Source organism: Bubalus bubalis, chromosome 4, assembly GCF_019923935.1.
Source record: "Bubalus bubalis isolate 160015118507 breed Murrah chromosome 4, NDDB_SH_1, whole genome shotgun sequence".
Taxonomy (NCBI): Eukaryota; Metazoa; Chordata; class Mammalia; order Artiodactyla; family Bovidae; genus Bubalus; species Bubalus bubalis.
In genome coordinates, this window is record NC_059160.1 from 93,430,460 (window position 1) to 93,445,291 (window position 14,832).

General features: G+C 49.6%; 1 protein-coding gene across 7 annotated transcripts in view; it reads right to left on the reverse strand.

Annotated features, from left to right (window-relative positions):
- The window catches only part of CSAD (cysteine sulfinic acid decarboxylase), a 27,255-nt gene continuing 12,423 nt past the window's right edge, over positions 1 to 14,832 (reverse strand). For 3 of the 7 annotated variants that reach the window (XM_006046629.3, XM_044941781.1, XM_006046627.3), the window contains 14 exons: positions 10,903 to 11,039; positions 10,494 to 10,620; positions 10,326 to 10,416; positions 9,890 to 9,996; positions 9,357 to 9,472; positions 8,596 to 8,675; positions 8,228 to 8,282; positions 3,416 to 3,532; positions 3,276 to 3,340; positions 2,908 to 2,989; positions 2,279 to 2,478; positions 2,094 to 2,145; positions 1,855 to 1,944; positions 1 to 775 (listed from right to left, as the gene is read on the reverse strand). In XM_006046629.3, coding sequence (XP_006046691.1) covers positions 602 to 775; positions 1,855 to 1,944; positions 2,094 to 2,145; positions 2,279 to 2,478; positions 2,908 to 2,989; positions 3,276 to 3,340; positions 3,416 to 3,532; positions 8,228 to 8,282; positions 8,596 to 8,675; positions 9,357 to 9,472; positions 9,890 to 9,996; positions 10,326 to 10,416; positions 10,494 to 10,620; positions 10,903 to 11,028 — 1,482 coding nt within the window. In that variant the 5' untranslated portion in view covers positions 11,029 to 11,039 and the 3' untranslated portion in view covers positions 1 to 601. The other 4 variants (XM_006046628.4, XM_006046632.3, XM_044941782.1 and 1 more) reach the window with 4 other exon arrangements.

Consider the following 14,832-nt stretch of genomic DNA (forward strand, 5'->3'; position numbering starts at 1 on the left):
TATGGCTGAAATTTTAACTTTTATTATTTTCCTATTATAAACATAATAGATATTCATTATATCATAAAAGCTGGGAGCACAAAAAGCATAAAGAAGTTTATTTTTAAACTGCTTATAATCCCACCCCAGGTAAAACTATTAATATTTTGGCATATTCCATCTTATCAGTCTTTTCCTATGTATTTTTGAATACAGGTCAGATATTACCATATATACAGTCATATCCAGCTTTCTCAACATAACATTGTATTAAAATTATTTTTCTCCTATCTATAAAAGTCCTCTTTGTAAATACAATTTAAATGGCAGAGTAATATTCTACCATATACATATCATACCATTTATTTAAACATCCTCTTAATATCAAATATTGGGTTGGCCAAAAAGTTCATTTGGGTGTTTCCATTAGAGGTTATGAGGAAAAACCAGAACCAACTTTTTGGCCAGCCCAAAATTTACAGGAGAGCTAGTGGGTCAAAGCACATAAAAATGAAGGCAGCTTTGTTTCCTAGTGAGTTTCTTCTTGAGAAGGTAGGGAGGAGATTCAGGGAGATGGCGAGGCTGGGGGGAGGGGCCCAGGCCAGCAGCGAGATGGATCGACTCAGAGATCCTGGCCCAGCCGTTCCAGCTCGTTCAGTAGGAAGTCCATATCAGCCCGTGTCAGTGCAGGGTTGGCCACGACCATGCGAAAGAAGTTGCTCCGGGTACCATGGGGCTGGTAGCCAATCATCATGGAACCCTTCCTCACCATGCGCTCCTTGAGGATTGGGGCTACCTGCAGGAGGAGAGGAGGGACCCTTTAGCTGCAGCCTGGGGTCAGGGGAAGGGATGGGTTCCCCGACTTGCATCTCTCTCCACCTAGCTGCCTTCCAGAGACAGCAACTCACGGCCTGGATTCTGACCGTGGCCCGTTTATTTACCTTTGCCACCACACCTGGCCCACTGGACCTTCTCTACCTCCTGCATTCTCCTTCATCTCACCATTTTCCAAGTTGTCACATGGGCCATTTTCTGCTAAATCCTGACTTTTCGCTGAATCTCAACCACCACTTTTTCAGTCTAACTTCAAGCCTTCATCATCCTTGACACCTTCTTCTCCCCTCTCTGAATTCCTATAACATTTTTTATCTGCACCCTGTGATCCAATATATAATTTCCAAGATTGCCTTGAACCCTTCAGTTTCAAATAGGTAATGCTTGTTTTCTAAATGAGTGACTCCTTAAGGGTGAGATTCCCTGGTGGCTCAGATGGTAAAGAGTCTGCCCTCAATGCGGGAGGCCTGAGTTCAATCCCTGGGTCAGGAAGATCCCCTGGAGAGGAAAACAGCAACCCACTCCAGTATTCTGGCCTGGAAAATCCCATGGACGGAGGAGCCTGCAGGGCTACAGTCCATAGGGTCGTAGAGAGTCAGACACGACTGAGCTACTTTACTTTAAGGGTGAGAATATTCTTGTCCTTTTGGATCATCTGCTGCCCCTAGTACCGATCTAACCTTAGGGGCCAGGATATATCTCCTGGCCTGACAAGGTTGTTCTGTACCCAGCATCAGTGAGTAAAACTGAGACCTTTCTGCCTCACTCAGCTCCCAGAACGCCCCACACAGCCAGTCTATGTACTGCACACTGGTGACTTCTGTGATGTCCCTCTCTGTCTTCTCCTTCCTTTATAGAAGCATACCTTATCCTCCATTCCCAAGGCTCACACAAGTGGGGGCAAGCGGGTGTCATCTTCTGGTTCACTGTCCCCACATCAGAGCAAGCGACTAGCAAAGGTGGCTGCCATGCCGCTTACAGCCAGCAGGGGGCGGAAACGCACCAGCTGCACTGGTTAACCAGAGCAGGCAGAAAGCCTACCTTAGACAGCCTTTCACTGTAATCTGGACTCTCCTTCTTCCCCCGCAGACTGGGGGGCACGAACCAGAAACACACATTGACAAATTCAGGCTGGGAGGAATAAACAGGGGGAAGGTGTAAGCAGAGGAAAAGGGGCCGTTCCCCTCTTACCGCCCCTCTTTTCCCATCAGGGTTTGGCGGGAGACACAGGCTGGGGGCAGGGGGCCGGAGGATGCAGAAGAGCACAGGGTGGGTCATACCTCCATGACCAACTCAAATCCCTCCCGCTTCTTCAGCTCCTCTACCAGGTACCTGTGATCAGAGAGTGAGAAATCATGGGTGGAGGAGAAAAGGCAGAGATACACAAACAGAAGCGACAGAGAGGGTGAACCAAGAGGACACTGAGAGCAGGCAAAGGGTGCAGGGCTGTAGCGCCCACTCCTACCGGGCAAGGGCAAAGGCCTGGTCCACACGGCGCTGCAGCCCCTGCTCGCCCTGTGCCTTCCACATGAGCCACAGCTTCAGACAGTCCACACGCCGGCCACACTGCACCACCTTGTCTCCCGTGTCCAGAGCCACATCGTAGAACTTGTCCTGCTGGAAGAGGTAGCTGGCCTGGGACCCGTGACAGCGCTTGAGCAGGTTCTGCGGAGGGTGGGGGGACAGTCAGACTACCCCCCTACCCCACGAGCTTCCCTCCAGGGCTGCTCTGGGTGACTTCTTAGCTCAGTCCACATGTTTCTTTCCCTGGAACCAGGCAGCACTGATGGGATGGCTGCCGGCTTACTGAAACCCTTTCTCTGGGTTTTCTTCCAACACTTAAAAGAGTTCTTCCCAAATGACCCAGGATCCCTCTGATTATACAACTTCTATTGGAAAGTTTTTCCTTTGCCTGAAGACAGGGGGAGTGAGAGAGCCCACTACCGGGGATTAGGGTGGTCACAGATAATCAGCTTCAAATGGGATGGTAAGGAGACTGTGGTAAGGCCTGACGCTCCCCCCAGGTGAGACAGAAGAGAAAACAGAGGTTCAGGGCGGGAGGGGGGGGCCAGAGCAGGGCGGGAGCAGACCCACCGAGGTGTCCCGGAGAAGAAGAGCTGAGCACTGCAGGCCTGTGGAGAGGAGCTTGTGGGGATTCCAGGCCACGGAGTCAGCCCTGGGGTGGGCAGAGCAAAGCAGGGTCAGCCAGCTCCCAGTCAAGCTGCCCAACTAGAGCCTCCCCACCCTTTCCAGATCTCCAGTAAAAGGGGCTTTGGTCTCACCTCCGCCCACAGGAGAATTCCCAAATCTGATGTCTAATTTCCCAGCCCCAATCAATCATCTCTCCCACTTCCCTCCCATCAGCCTCCTTCCCCTATTTCCATCTGAGCTCCCTGGCCCAAGAATATTCTCTGGATCAAGGATTTGAAGGGTGCAGGTCAGGGTGTGGGGGCCATCCGCACCTCTGGATCCCAGCCAGGAGATGTCTATGTGTCTGTGACAACAGGACGCTCCCACCCCAGGCAGCCTGTGGAGCGGAAGGAGCAATATGGGCCTTGGCCTTGGCCCAGCCCACCCCATTCTCAGGCCCGTCCCAACTCACGTCCACATGCAGCCACAGCCCGTGACGCTGGCACACGTCCGCGATTGCCTCCAGGGGGTCAAAGGCCCCCAGCACTGTAGTGCCAGAGGTGGCGCTGACCAGGAATGGCACGGCACCCTGTGGCAAGAGTGAAGAGGGAGCCCAAGGCTGAGAACTCATCTGGAGAGCTATCCAGAGCCTGGCGCTGAGCTCTAGAAACTCTTCACAGGCCTGACCTGGGCCCTGGCAACCTTACTATGTGTTACTGCCCCTTTTAATTTGCAAGTGAGGACACTAGGGTTCAGAGATGTTAAGAAACTTGGCCCCGAGCTGCAACTCCAGAGATGGAATTCAAACCTAGGTCTGTCTAATAGTCTATCTCCAAAGCTTATACTCTTTCAAAAAAGTTGAATGTCTTACTGGAAGATCAAAATACTATTTTAAATATTCTAATAGTATAAAATTTATGCAGAAATTGAATTAGTATTAAAAAAACTACTACAAAGAAAAGTGCAGGCCCAGATGGCTTCATTGATGAGTTCTACAAAACATTTAAGAAAGAACTGATACCAGCTCTTCATTAACTTACAAAACAAACAGAAGAGGAGGGGAACACTTCTGAATTCATCCTATGAAATGAGTTTTACCCTGATACCAAAACTGACAAAATATCACAAGAAAAATATAGAATATATCTCTTCTAAATAAAGACATAAAAATCTACAAAACACTGTTGCTGCTGCTGCTGCTGCTGCTAAGTCGCTTCAGTTGTGTCCGACTCTGTGCGACCCCAGAGACGGCAGCCCACCAGGCTCCGCCGTCCCTGGGATTCTCCAGGCAAGAACACTGGAGTGGGTTGCCATTTCCTTCTCCAATGCATGAAAGTGAAAAGTGAAAGGGAAGTCGCTCAGTCGTGTCCGACTCTTAGCGACCCCATGGACTGCAGCCTACCAGGCTCCTCCGTCCATGGGATTTTCCAGGAAAGAGTACAAAACACTAGCAAGCCCAAATCAGCAACACAGAAAAAGAATCATATACCATGACAAAGTGAGATTTGTCCCAAGAGTGCAAGTTTGGTTTAACATCCAAAAATCAATTAATATAATATATCCTATCAATAAAATAAAGGGAAAAAACCCCCACATCTCAATGTGGTATAGTGATCATCTCAGTGGACATTCAAAAACATCTGACAAAATCCTCACGATAAAAACATTCAGGGAAAAAAAAAAAAAGGATTTGAAGGGAATGTTCTTAACCTGATAAAGGGCAACTACCAAAAAACCCACAGCTAACATCACACTCAATGGTGAAAGACTGAAAGCCTTCCCCCTAAGACCAGGAACAAGATAAGCATGTTCACTCTCCTCTCCTCATTTCTATTCAACTCGGTGCTGAGGTTCTAGCAGGGCAATTAGGTTAAAAAAAATTAAAATAAAAAATAAGAGGCATCCAGGGACTTTCCTCGTATTTCAGTGGTTAAGAATCCACTTTCCAATGCAGGGGACATGGGTTCAATCCCTGACCCAGGAACAAAGATCCCAGATGCCACAGGCAACGAAGTCAGCGCACTGTGACTACTGAGCCCGCTGAGCCCACATGCTCTACAGCTCCTGTGCCACAGCTAGAGAGGAACCTTGAGCCGCAACAGAGATCTGACACAGCCAAATAAATGAAACAGCGTTAATGCCAATCTTGTCTAGTTTGTGATTAAAGAAAAAATTAAGTTTTCTTTTTAATAAGAGGCATCCATATTAAAAAGGAAGAAAGCAAATTATCTGTATTTACAGATAACATATTATATCTAGAAAATCTTAAGGAACCCATTAAAAAGACTGAGAATTAATAAATGAGTTTAACAAATCTGCAGAGTACAAGATCAATATTCAAAAATCAGTTGTATTTTTACACATTAGAAACGAACAATCAAAAATGGGAACATGAAAATTTCATTTATAAGAACACTGAAAATAACAAAATACTTAGGAATTAATTCAACAAAAGAAATGCAAAACAGATACTGTGAAAACTACAAAGCATTGTTGAAAAGAAATAAAAGACCTAAATAAACAGAGGCATTCCATGTTCATGGATCCACAAATTGAACACATCCCTATCAAAATCCCAACTGGTTTCTTTGCAGAAATTGACAACCTGAGCCTAAAATTCAAGTGGAAATTTAAGGGACCTAGAAAGCCAAAACCATTCTGACAAAGAACAAAGTTGGAGGACTCACAAACGCTGATTTCAAAATTTACTACGAAGCCACATTAAGACAGTGTGGTCAATAGGATAGCCATGCAGATCAATGGAATAGACTGAGAGTCTAGAAATAAATCCTCACACTTAAACACTCTTTGGGTTTTAACAAGGATGCCAAGACAATTCGCTGGGGAAAAACAGACATTTTCAAAAACTGGTGCTGCACACTGTTTACAATAGCCAAGACATGGAAGCAACCTAAATGTCCATCGACAGAGGAGTGGATAAAGAAGATGTGGTACGTGTATACAATGGAATATTACTCAGCCATTAAAAGAATGAAATGATGCCACTTGCAACAACATGGGTGGACCCAGAGATCGTCATACTGAATGAAGTAAGTCAGACAGAGAAGAAGAAATAACCTACGACATCCCTTATACGAGGAATCTAAAAAGAGATGATGCAAATAAACTTACAAAACAGAAAGAGACGCACAGACTTAGAGAACAAACTTATGGTTGCTGGGGATGGGGGAAGGAGGATGACAGAGTTTGGGATGGACATGTGCACACAGCTATATTTACAATGGATAACCAACAAGGACCGACTGAACTCTGCTCAATGCTAAGTGGCAGCATGGACAGGAGAGGAGTTTGGGGGAGAATGGATACATGTATCTGTATGGCTAAATCCCTTTGCTATTTACCTGAAACTATCACAGCATTCCAAATGTTCGTCTAGTCAAGGCTATGGTTTTTCCTGTGGTCATGTATGGATGTGAGAGTTGGACTGTGAAGAAGGCTGAGCGCTGAAGAATTGATGCTTTGGAACTGTGGTGTTGGAGAAGACTCGTGAGAGTCCCTTGGACTGCAAGGAGATCCAACCAGTCCATTCTGAAGATCAGCCCTGGGATTTCTTTGGAAGGAATGATGCTGAAGCTGAAACTCCAGTACTTTGGCCACCTCATGTGAAGAGTTGACTCATTGGAACAGACTCTGATGCTGGAGGGATTGGGGGCAGGAGGAGAAGGGGACGCCAGAGGATGAGATGGCTGGATGGCATCACCGACTCAATGGACGTGAGTCTGAGTGAACTCCAGGAGTTGGTGATGGACAGGGAGGCCTGGCGTGCTTCAATTCATGGGGTCGCAAAGAGTCGGACACAACTGAGCAACTGATCTGATCTGATCTGATCACAGCATTGTTAACTGGCTATATGCTAATATAAAATAAAGTTAAAAAAAAAATGGTGCTGCAACTATTTGCATGTGGCGATATAAACATATTTTTAAAATTTATACTTAAAGTACATAGTTGAGGCATTTTCACGTGCTTTACATACCATTAATTTCAGCCTTGTAACAACTCTGTTATCAGTTCTATATCATGCTCATTTTGCAAAGGAAGAAACTGACACAGATACACCGTAATTTATCTACTGATGAATACTGTTTTTTTTTTAATTTTATACTTTGCCCCAGTGCACACAATTCTAAGCACTTTGTAATGAACATTTATAGGCTAATCCTAGTAGTAGGACTCTGAGTCAGTGGATCAGATCAGATCAGTCGCTGAGTCGGTCCGACTCTTTGCGACCCCATGAATCGCAGCACGCCAGGCCTCCCTGTCCATCACCAACTCCCGGAGTTCACTCAGACTCATGTCCATCGAGTCAGTGATGCCATCCAGCCATCTCATCTTCTGTCATCCCCTTCTCCTCCTGCCCCCAATCCCTCCCAGCATCAGAGTCTTTTCCAATGAGTCAACTCTTCGCAGGAGGTGGCCAAAGTACTGGAGTTTCAGCTTCAGCATCATTCCTTCCAAAGAAATCCCAGGGCTGATGTCCTTCAGAATGGACTGGTTGGATCTCCTTGCAGTCCAAGGGACTCTCACGAGTCTTCTCCAACACCACAGTTCCAAAGCATCAATTCTTCAGCGCTCAGCCTTCTTCACAGTCCAACTCTCACATCCATACATGACCACAGGAAAAACCATAGCCTTGACTAGACGGAACTTTGTTGGCAAAGTAATGTCTCTGCTTTTGAATATGCTATCTAGGTCGGTCATAACTTTCCTTCCAAGGTGTAAGCGTCTTTTAATTTCATGGCTGCAGTCACCATCTGTAGTGATTTTGGAGCCCAGAAAAATAAAGTCTGACACTGTTTCCACAGTTTCCCCATCTATTTCCCATGATAGATACATTTTAAAATGGTACAGACAGTGCTGGAATGCCCTCTAAGATGGCTGCAGTATCTCTGTGTCCCCCAGGTGAAGGGGCCCCACACCTCCCATCACTCCAAGTCCACGCTGCTCGCCCTGCACAGACCCTCCCAGCTCACAGAAACCTTCTGTGCTACCCTCCAGGTCTCCAACATCCTCCCTGCAGTGCTCCTTGGGACTCTACTCAGAGACTCAGTTCTGCCCTTGTCCCAGGGTCTGATCCTGCTTGTGGGTCTCAGCAGGACTGGGATCACTCGGGAGGGAGGGATCACTTCAGCCCACCAGGGAAGACAGGCACAGAGTGCAGGGGGAGGGAGGAGAGGAGCCTTGAGTAGGGCCAGTCAAAGACCCTCCAAGAAAGGAGCAGAGGGGCCCTGCTCCACTGCCCCAATGCCTTTCACTCACTCACCTCGGCCTTGGCCAAGCTAATCTGCCTCTCCAGATCCTCAGGGATCATTTTCCCTCTGGAAGAGAAAACTGAGTATGTAGAGAAGTAATAGATTCTCTAGGCTAGGCGGCAGAACTTTCAAGAGCAGGGTAACACGTGGTTAGCAATGGGGAGGCCACAATGTTGATTTTTCCCTAAGAGGGGTAAACAGATCTCAGGGGACAGGGTGGAGACTCTAGCAGGCACTGGCAGACAGAAGAGGCAACTCGGAGGGAAGAGAGCGGGGAGAGAAGTCCGCCGGGGTGTGGGCCCAAGGCCAGAGCTTCTGGCAAGGGGAAGACATGTTGTGCCAGGCTGGGTCTGAGCCACGCAGACAGAAGGACCTTCACCTCTCATCTGCCTTGACCACTCGGACACTGTCGGTGCCAAGTCCCAGAAAAGCGGCTCCTTTCTTGATGGAGTAATGACACTGTGGGGGAAGGAAGAGGGCAGGGAGGGTGGGGAGGAAAGAGCCTGGTTAAATGGTTGAGACCCTGTAGACCAGGGCTTCTCAAACATTCACATGCCTACAAATCACCAGTGTGTCTGGTAAAGATGCAGATTCATATTCAGTAGGTCTGCACAGGGGCCAAAGATTCTGCATTTCTAACAAGCTCCCAAGTGATACTGATCTTCCCTGGTGGCTCAGTGGTAAAGAATATGCCTGCATTGCAGGAGGCACGGGTTTGATCCCTGCGTGGGAAAGATCCCCTGGAGAAGGAAATGGCAACCCACTCCAGTATTCTTGCCTAAAAAATCCCACGGCCAGAGGAGCCTGGCGGGCTACAGTCCACAGGGTTGCAAAGAGTCGGACACGACTTAGTGACTAAACAACAAGAAGTGATAGTGATGCCACTGGCCCATGGACCACACTCTCGGGAGAAAGGGTGTGGACTGTGCACACTGCGCTGGATGCCCCTCCGCTACCCCAGACAGCAGGCAAGGTGACAAGGGCCCTTACACAGCCCCTCTGGTGGAAGGAAGCACATCCATCTATGGGGCAGGCCAGCCTCAGAGGAGAAGGGTTTGGGCAGGCTGAGTCGCAGGTCCCGGACTCAGCTGGCTGGACATTAGAATCGGGAGCCCAGGGTAGGCCTGTGCCTCTTCCCACCTCTTTCGATGTGAAGAGGGCCAGGGGCGGCAGTGCCCGGAGGCCCCTCTGTTTGCAGTCTGGGTATCGCTGATAGCGGGCCAGGTTCACTGCATACATGTTGGAGATGGAGCCACCTGTCACAGGGAAGGAAGGGGTGGTGGCAGTGGGAGCTTGGCAAACTGGAGCTTGGCTCTCCTGATCTCTCCACCCAGAAGCACAAGTGACTGGCTACCTGGCCATGGGTTCCGAGGACTTGACAAATGGCATGCTGGTGACTCAGAAAGGCAGGATCTGCAGATCTCCTGATCACCCCTGCTCCTCACCCTGGACCGATCCAGGAGCCACTCCCACCCCCCGCCAGGACAGCAGGCACCAATCCCATGGACTGTTTGGCAAACACGAGGATACAGGGGACTGGGCAGTTTCTCTCTGCTTTGGCCCAAGCCCAGTTGGAGAAGAAACAAAGGAGAATCACCCCTCCCGGCCAACCCAGAGAAAGAGGATGGCGGGGGAGGAGGAACTGTCGAAAAGGCCCCCTCCTCTTCACATACCAGGGCAGAAGACCCCATCCCCAGAGCTCCAGCCCACCAGGGCCCGGAGTTTCTTCAGCACCTCCTCCTCCATGAGGACAAACACAGGGGCGATTTCGTACGTGTACCTGCCAGGAGAGGGAATGATGAGAGTGGGAGAGACTGGGAGGGACTCTCAGAGGAGGTGGAGAGTGTGAGTGAAAGGAAGGGCTGAAGAGACAGCTGGGCTGGTGACAAAGAGCCAGGAAAGAAAGAATGAGAAAACACTGGAGCCGGGATACAAGAGAAAGTTTGGGAAAGGAAACCCGAATGGGTAGGAGGGGAGAGACTCTGCCAGCAGAGATTCCTCGAAAAGAGAGGGGGGCAGACACCATTCTCCTATCCTGCTCCCGGGGTCTGTCTCCCGCAAACCCATATCCTTTGTGGGGTGGAGGGCAGGGGTCCTGGGATGGCTCACTGGCTGGTGTTGAGGCTCTCTGTGACAATCCGCCCGGCCAGGGCATGGGGATCCAACCCTGAGAAGAGCTGGTTGAAGAAACGAGGGTGACCTGGAGAAGGGGGACGCAGGCTCAGAGTGGAGCTGGGCACAAATTCCAGACACGCCTCCCCCAAGCCCCACACGCACAGGTCTTCACGCTGTAGCGGATCACGGCCCGGCAGTGCTCCAGGATCTGCTCCTGTGACTCGCCCTCGTGCCGCAGCTCCAAGTCCAGCAGTTGCTTCAGCTCCTCGGGCTCCTTCCACTCACAGACCTAGGAGAGCAGCAGGAGAGTCCGGGGGCACCAAGGCACGCAACCGACTGGCTGCCCAAACCACATCTCAACAGACAATAGACACCACAAACTGGCACTCAACACCAGTTTAGAATGTTTTCCAAGCAGCACGTGAACAGGGTAAATACAGTCTGATCCAGCATGCAATCCCTGAGGCACACAGTGAGGCGGTGATGGGTTCTGGGGAGAAGCCTGGACAGAGGGGGAAAGGTCTGAGTCAGGTTTGATGGACAGGAGGAGGAGGAGGGAGAAAAGACCCACCTTCTCAGAGGCACTGGTCCCTTTTCGAATGACCTCATCCACCACAATCCCAAACACGTCCTGGAGCAAGGCTTCTGCAGCCACAGGGTCCCCATCAAGGGAGAGGAGAGGTTGAGAGTCAGCCATCAGGAGAAAATCTGTGAGCAGAGCAGGAGTTATTCCCTACTCAGCCTGTGGACCCCACCCAGACCTAACCAGTGAGACCTAACCTAACCCATTCCTCAACTCCAGAATGGGCCTAAGGCCCAGCCTTCACTGTACAGATAAGGGCGAGTGAGAGTGTCCAGGGAGAGAGTCGGCAGAGATGGGCAGGAAAGAAAAAGGAGGTTAGTGCTAAGCAGGTAGAATCCAGTGGCCCCTGTTCACCGAAGGCAAAGGTGAGAAGCTTACTTTTCTGCTCCGGTCTCTGTCCAGATAAACTGGAGGCAGGGGACACAGTTGGCTTTTTAGAGTGTTAGGACCAGGGCAGCAGAGGGGGCAAGGTATAGGCAGCAGTCACATGACCGTGACATCACTCTCATGACCCTTGCCCTAAAGATTTGGGACAGGGCCAGCAGGTTGAGATAAGTTTCCTGAATAATCGTTAGCTGACACGATGAAGGGAGGAGAGAAGATATAAGGCCGAAACACGTGCCACCTCCACTTCAGGCTGGAGGGGAGCAGAGAGGAGAACCAGCAGGACATCGGACTTCCCACCGGAACCAAAGGGCCTGGAGAGGGGATGAGAGAGGGCTGCTCGGCTAAGAGATAAGAGCGGGGAGTGGGGCAGAGGCAGGAAACTGCAGCAGCTGACCCTAGAGGCTGAGGCAGGGAGCGACCTGAACAAGACTAGGGAGGTAAAATGGTTTAGGCAGGCCTCAGAGGTGGCTCAACTGGTAAAGAATCCGCCTGCAGTGCTGAAGACCTGGGTTCAATCCCTGGGTTGGGAAGATCCCTTGGAGAAGGGAATGCCTAACCACTCCAATATTTTGGCCTGAAGAATTCCATGGACTCTACAGTCCATGGGGTCGCAAAGAGTTGGACACAACTGAGCAACTTTCACTTTCAGAGACCAATCTCTTTGCATCCCAACCCCTGGAGTCTTCTCAGAACTGTCCTGATTTCTAAAGCCCTTTCCTTTGAAGAGGAGGAAGAAAGACGGTCACACTGAGGGTAGCAGTTCGATAAACAAGTAGAGTCCTGTGCCTTGCAGGCTGAGCCGCTCAAGAAACAGGGAGTGGCTGTCTAAAGTAAGCACCAACTGTGCTCACACCAGGGTGCGGGGGGAGGTGGCACCGTCTAGATGCTGACCCCCAGCGCCACTCAGGAGAAGAGGAGAGGGATGAAGGCTGAAGACAGGGGAAGATCTGCAGGGGAACTGGGGCTGTGTCTTGAAGGAATAGGAGGCATGAAGGGCCAGGGGAGGAAGGCCACGAGCTGACACTGGGGGTGAGCGTGGCTGATTCTCGGGTTCGTGAAGGCACCTGGCTACTGGAAAGATCTGCAAGGACATGATGGGGAGAAAGGCAAGGGGGGCAGGGCCGTACGAGTTATGGACAGCCTTGAGTACCAGCCAGGCCAGGAATCTAGATTTTATCTGCAGAAAATGGAAAGCCATTGAAAGATTTTGTGGCGAGTTAACATGATGAAAATGACGCGCTCAGAAGACCAGCATATGGCAGCCGGATGCGGAAGAATGAACAGGCCATTGGTGTGAGCCAGGAAAGAGGTGACCCACGTGTGAACAAGGGAGGTGTGGGTAGGAAAGGACAGGCAGAGGAGCATGCAGGCTTAACCACTTGCCGGTTTACGCTCAATTCAACACTTACGGAATCTACATTGGAGGGGAGGGAAGGGTCAAAGATGACCCGGGGCTTCAAGCCCCAGGAAAAAGAACAGTGCCCCTAAAAAAAACAGGGATGCGCAAAGCGGAAGCTAGATGGAAAGCAAAATTGTTATTTCTTAGAAATACTCATCCAAGTGGAGGAGACTGGGGCTACAAACACTCATATGGGAGGAAGTCAGGTCCAGCGCTCTGATGAGATGTGAGAGAAAAGCACCCTTGGGAGCTGGGGTATAACCAAAGCCTGGTGATGGGCTCCATTCCCCCAGGGGAGAGAATGCTCAGAGTCATGGCCAGGGAGAGAGGGGCAAAACCAAGGCCTAGGGAATCCCCAAATGAGGAGGCAAGAGGATCCAGAAAACATGGAAAGGAGGAATCAACCTCAAAGTGGACTGATCTGACATAATCCATTGTCAGAAGCCACTGGACTCCAAGGAACCAGTGGTCCTACACTTAGACTTCTCCCCAGTAGATTGGGTTTGGGGAAACCAGAGGAGCAGGCCAGCCTTGAGAACGAGACTCGATCCTTCATCAGCGCTCACTCTGGCTCCCCTGACGGGGCGTTTCAGGTGCAGAGGCTAGTAAAAATAGGCACCATAGAGGGATTCACCACATGCCTCACTCTGAACTTAACATGCATCAGTCTAACCTTCACAGTCATCGAGGGTAAGTTTATGACCCACATTTAAAGATGAGGAAATGGGGCAGGGGAGGGATAAATTGTGAGGTTGGGACTGACACATACATACTACTATATACAAAATAGATAACCAACAATGACCTTCTGCATAGCACAGAGAACTCTATTCATACTCTCTAACGGCCTACATGGGAAAAAGAATCCTATTTTTTAAAAAAAGAGTGAATACATGTGTATGTATAAGATTCACGTCACGATGCACCTGACACTAGGGCTTCCCTGGTGGCTCAGATGGTAAAGAATCTGCCTGCGATGCAGAAGACCCGGGTTCGATTCCTGGGTGGGAAATATCCCTTGGAGAAGGGAATGGCAACCCACTCCAGTATTCTTGCCTGGAGAACTGGAAGAAAAGCTATGACAAACCTAGAGAGCATATTAAAAAGCAAAGACATTACTTTATCAGCAAAGGTCCATCTAGTTAAAGCTATGATTTTTCCAGGAGTCAAGTATGGATGTGAGAACTGGACCATAAAGAAAGCAGAGTGCTGAAAAATTGGTGCTTTTTAACTGTGGTGTTGGAAAAGACTCTTGAGAGTCCCTTGGATAGCCAGGAGATCCAACCAGTCCATCCTAAAGGAGATCAGTCCTGAATATTCATTGGAAGGACTGATGCTGAAGCTGAAGCTCCAGTACTTTGGCCACCTGATGGGAAGAACTGACTTATTGGAAAAGACCCTGATTCTGGGAAAGATTGAAGGCAGGAGGAGAAGGGGACAACAGAGGATGAGATGACTGGATGGCATCACCAATGGACATGAGCTTGAGCAAGCTCCGGGAGCTGGTGACAGACAGGGAAGCCTGGAATGCTGCAGTCGCAAAGAGTCGGACACGACTGAGAGAGTGAACCGAACACCCGAAACTAACACAACACTATAAACAAACTACACTCCAATACAAAAATTTTATTACAAAATGAGGTAACAGATTTCAGAGACAGTATGGATATAACCTGTCCAGGTCACACAACCAGCATGTGTCTTGAGTTGGCTCTGGACTTTGAAGCCCCCATCCTAATTTGCCATGCTCCACAGCCTCACACAGGGCTCCCTCAGCCAGAGCTTGCTGTGGTGCAAACACCTCTGGGCCAGGAGTGAGGATACCTCAGGGCCTGTTGCTATTAAATAAGGGCTTCAAAGAGAGAACCACCAAGACATCTGCTGGTATTGATCAGCTCAAGCCATTGGATACGGCAAGCAGGCCAGTAGGGCGAAAAACAGGCTGCAAGGAGGGAACGACTGGTGAAGAAAGGGAGACCCCAGCCTGGACGGGGGCTCTTTCCAAAGCTCTGAAGAGAGGTCTGCATGGAAGACGTGGCTGTCCACCCAGCCCCTTCTGTATCCATCTGACCAAAGTTACTGCTCAGAAATGAAAGGTGGGGGCTTCCCTGGTGATTCAGTGGTAAAGAATC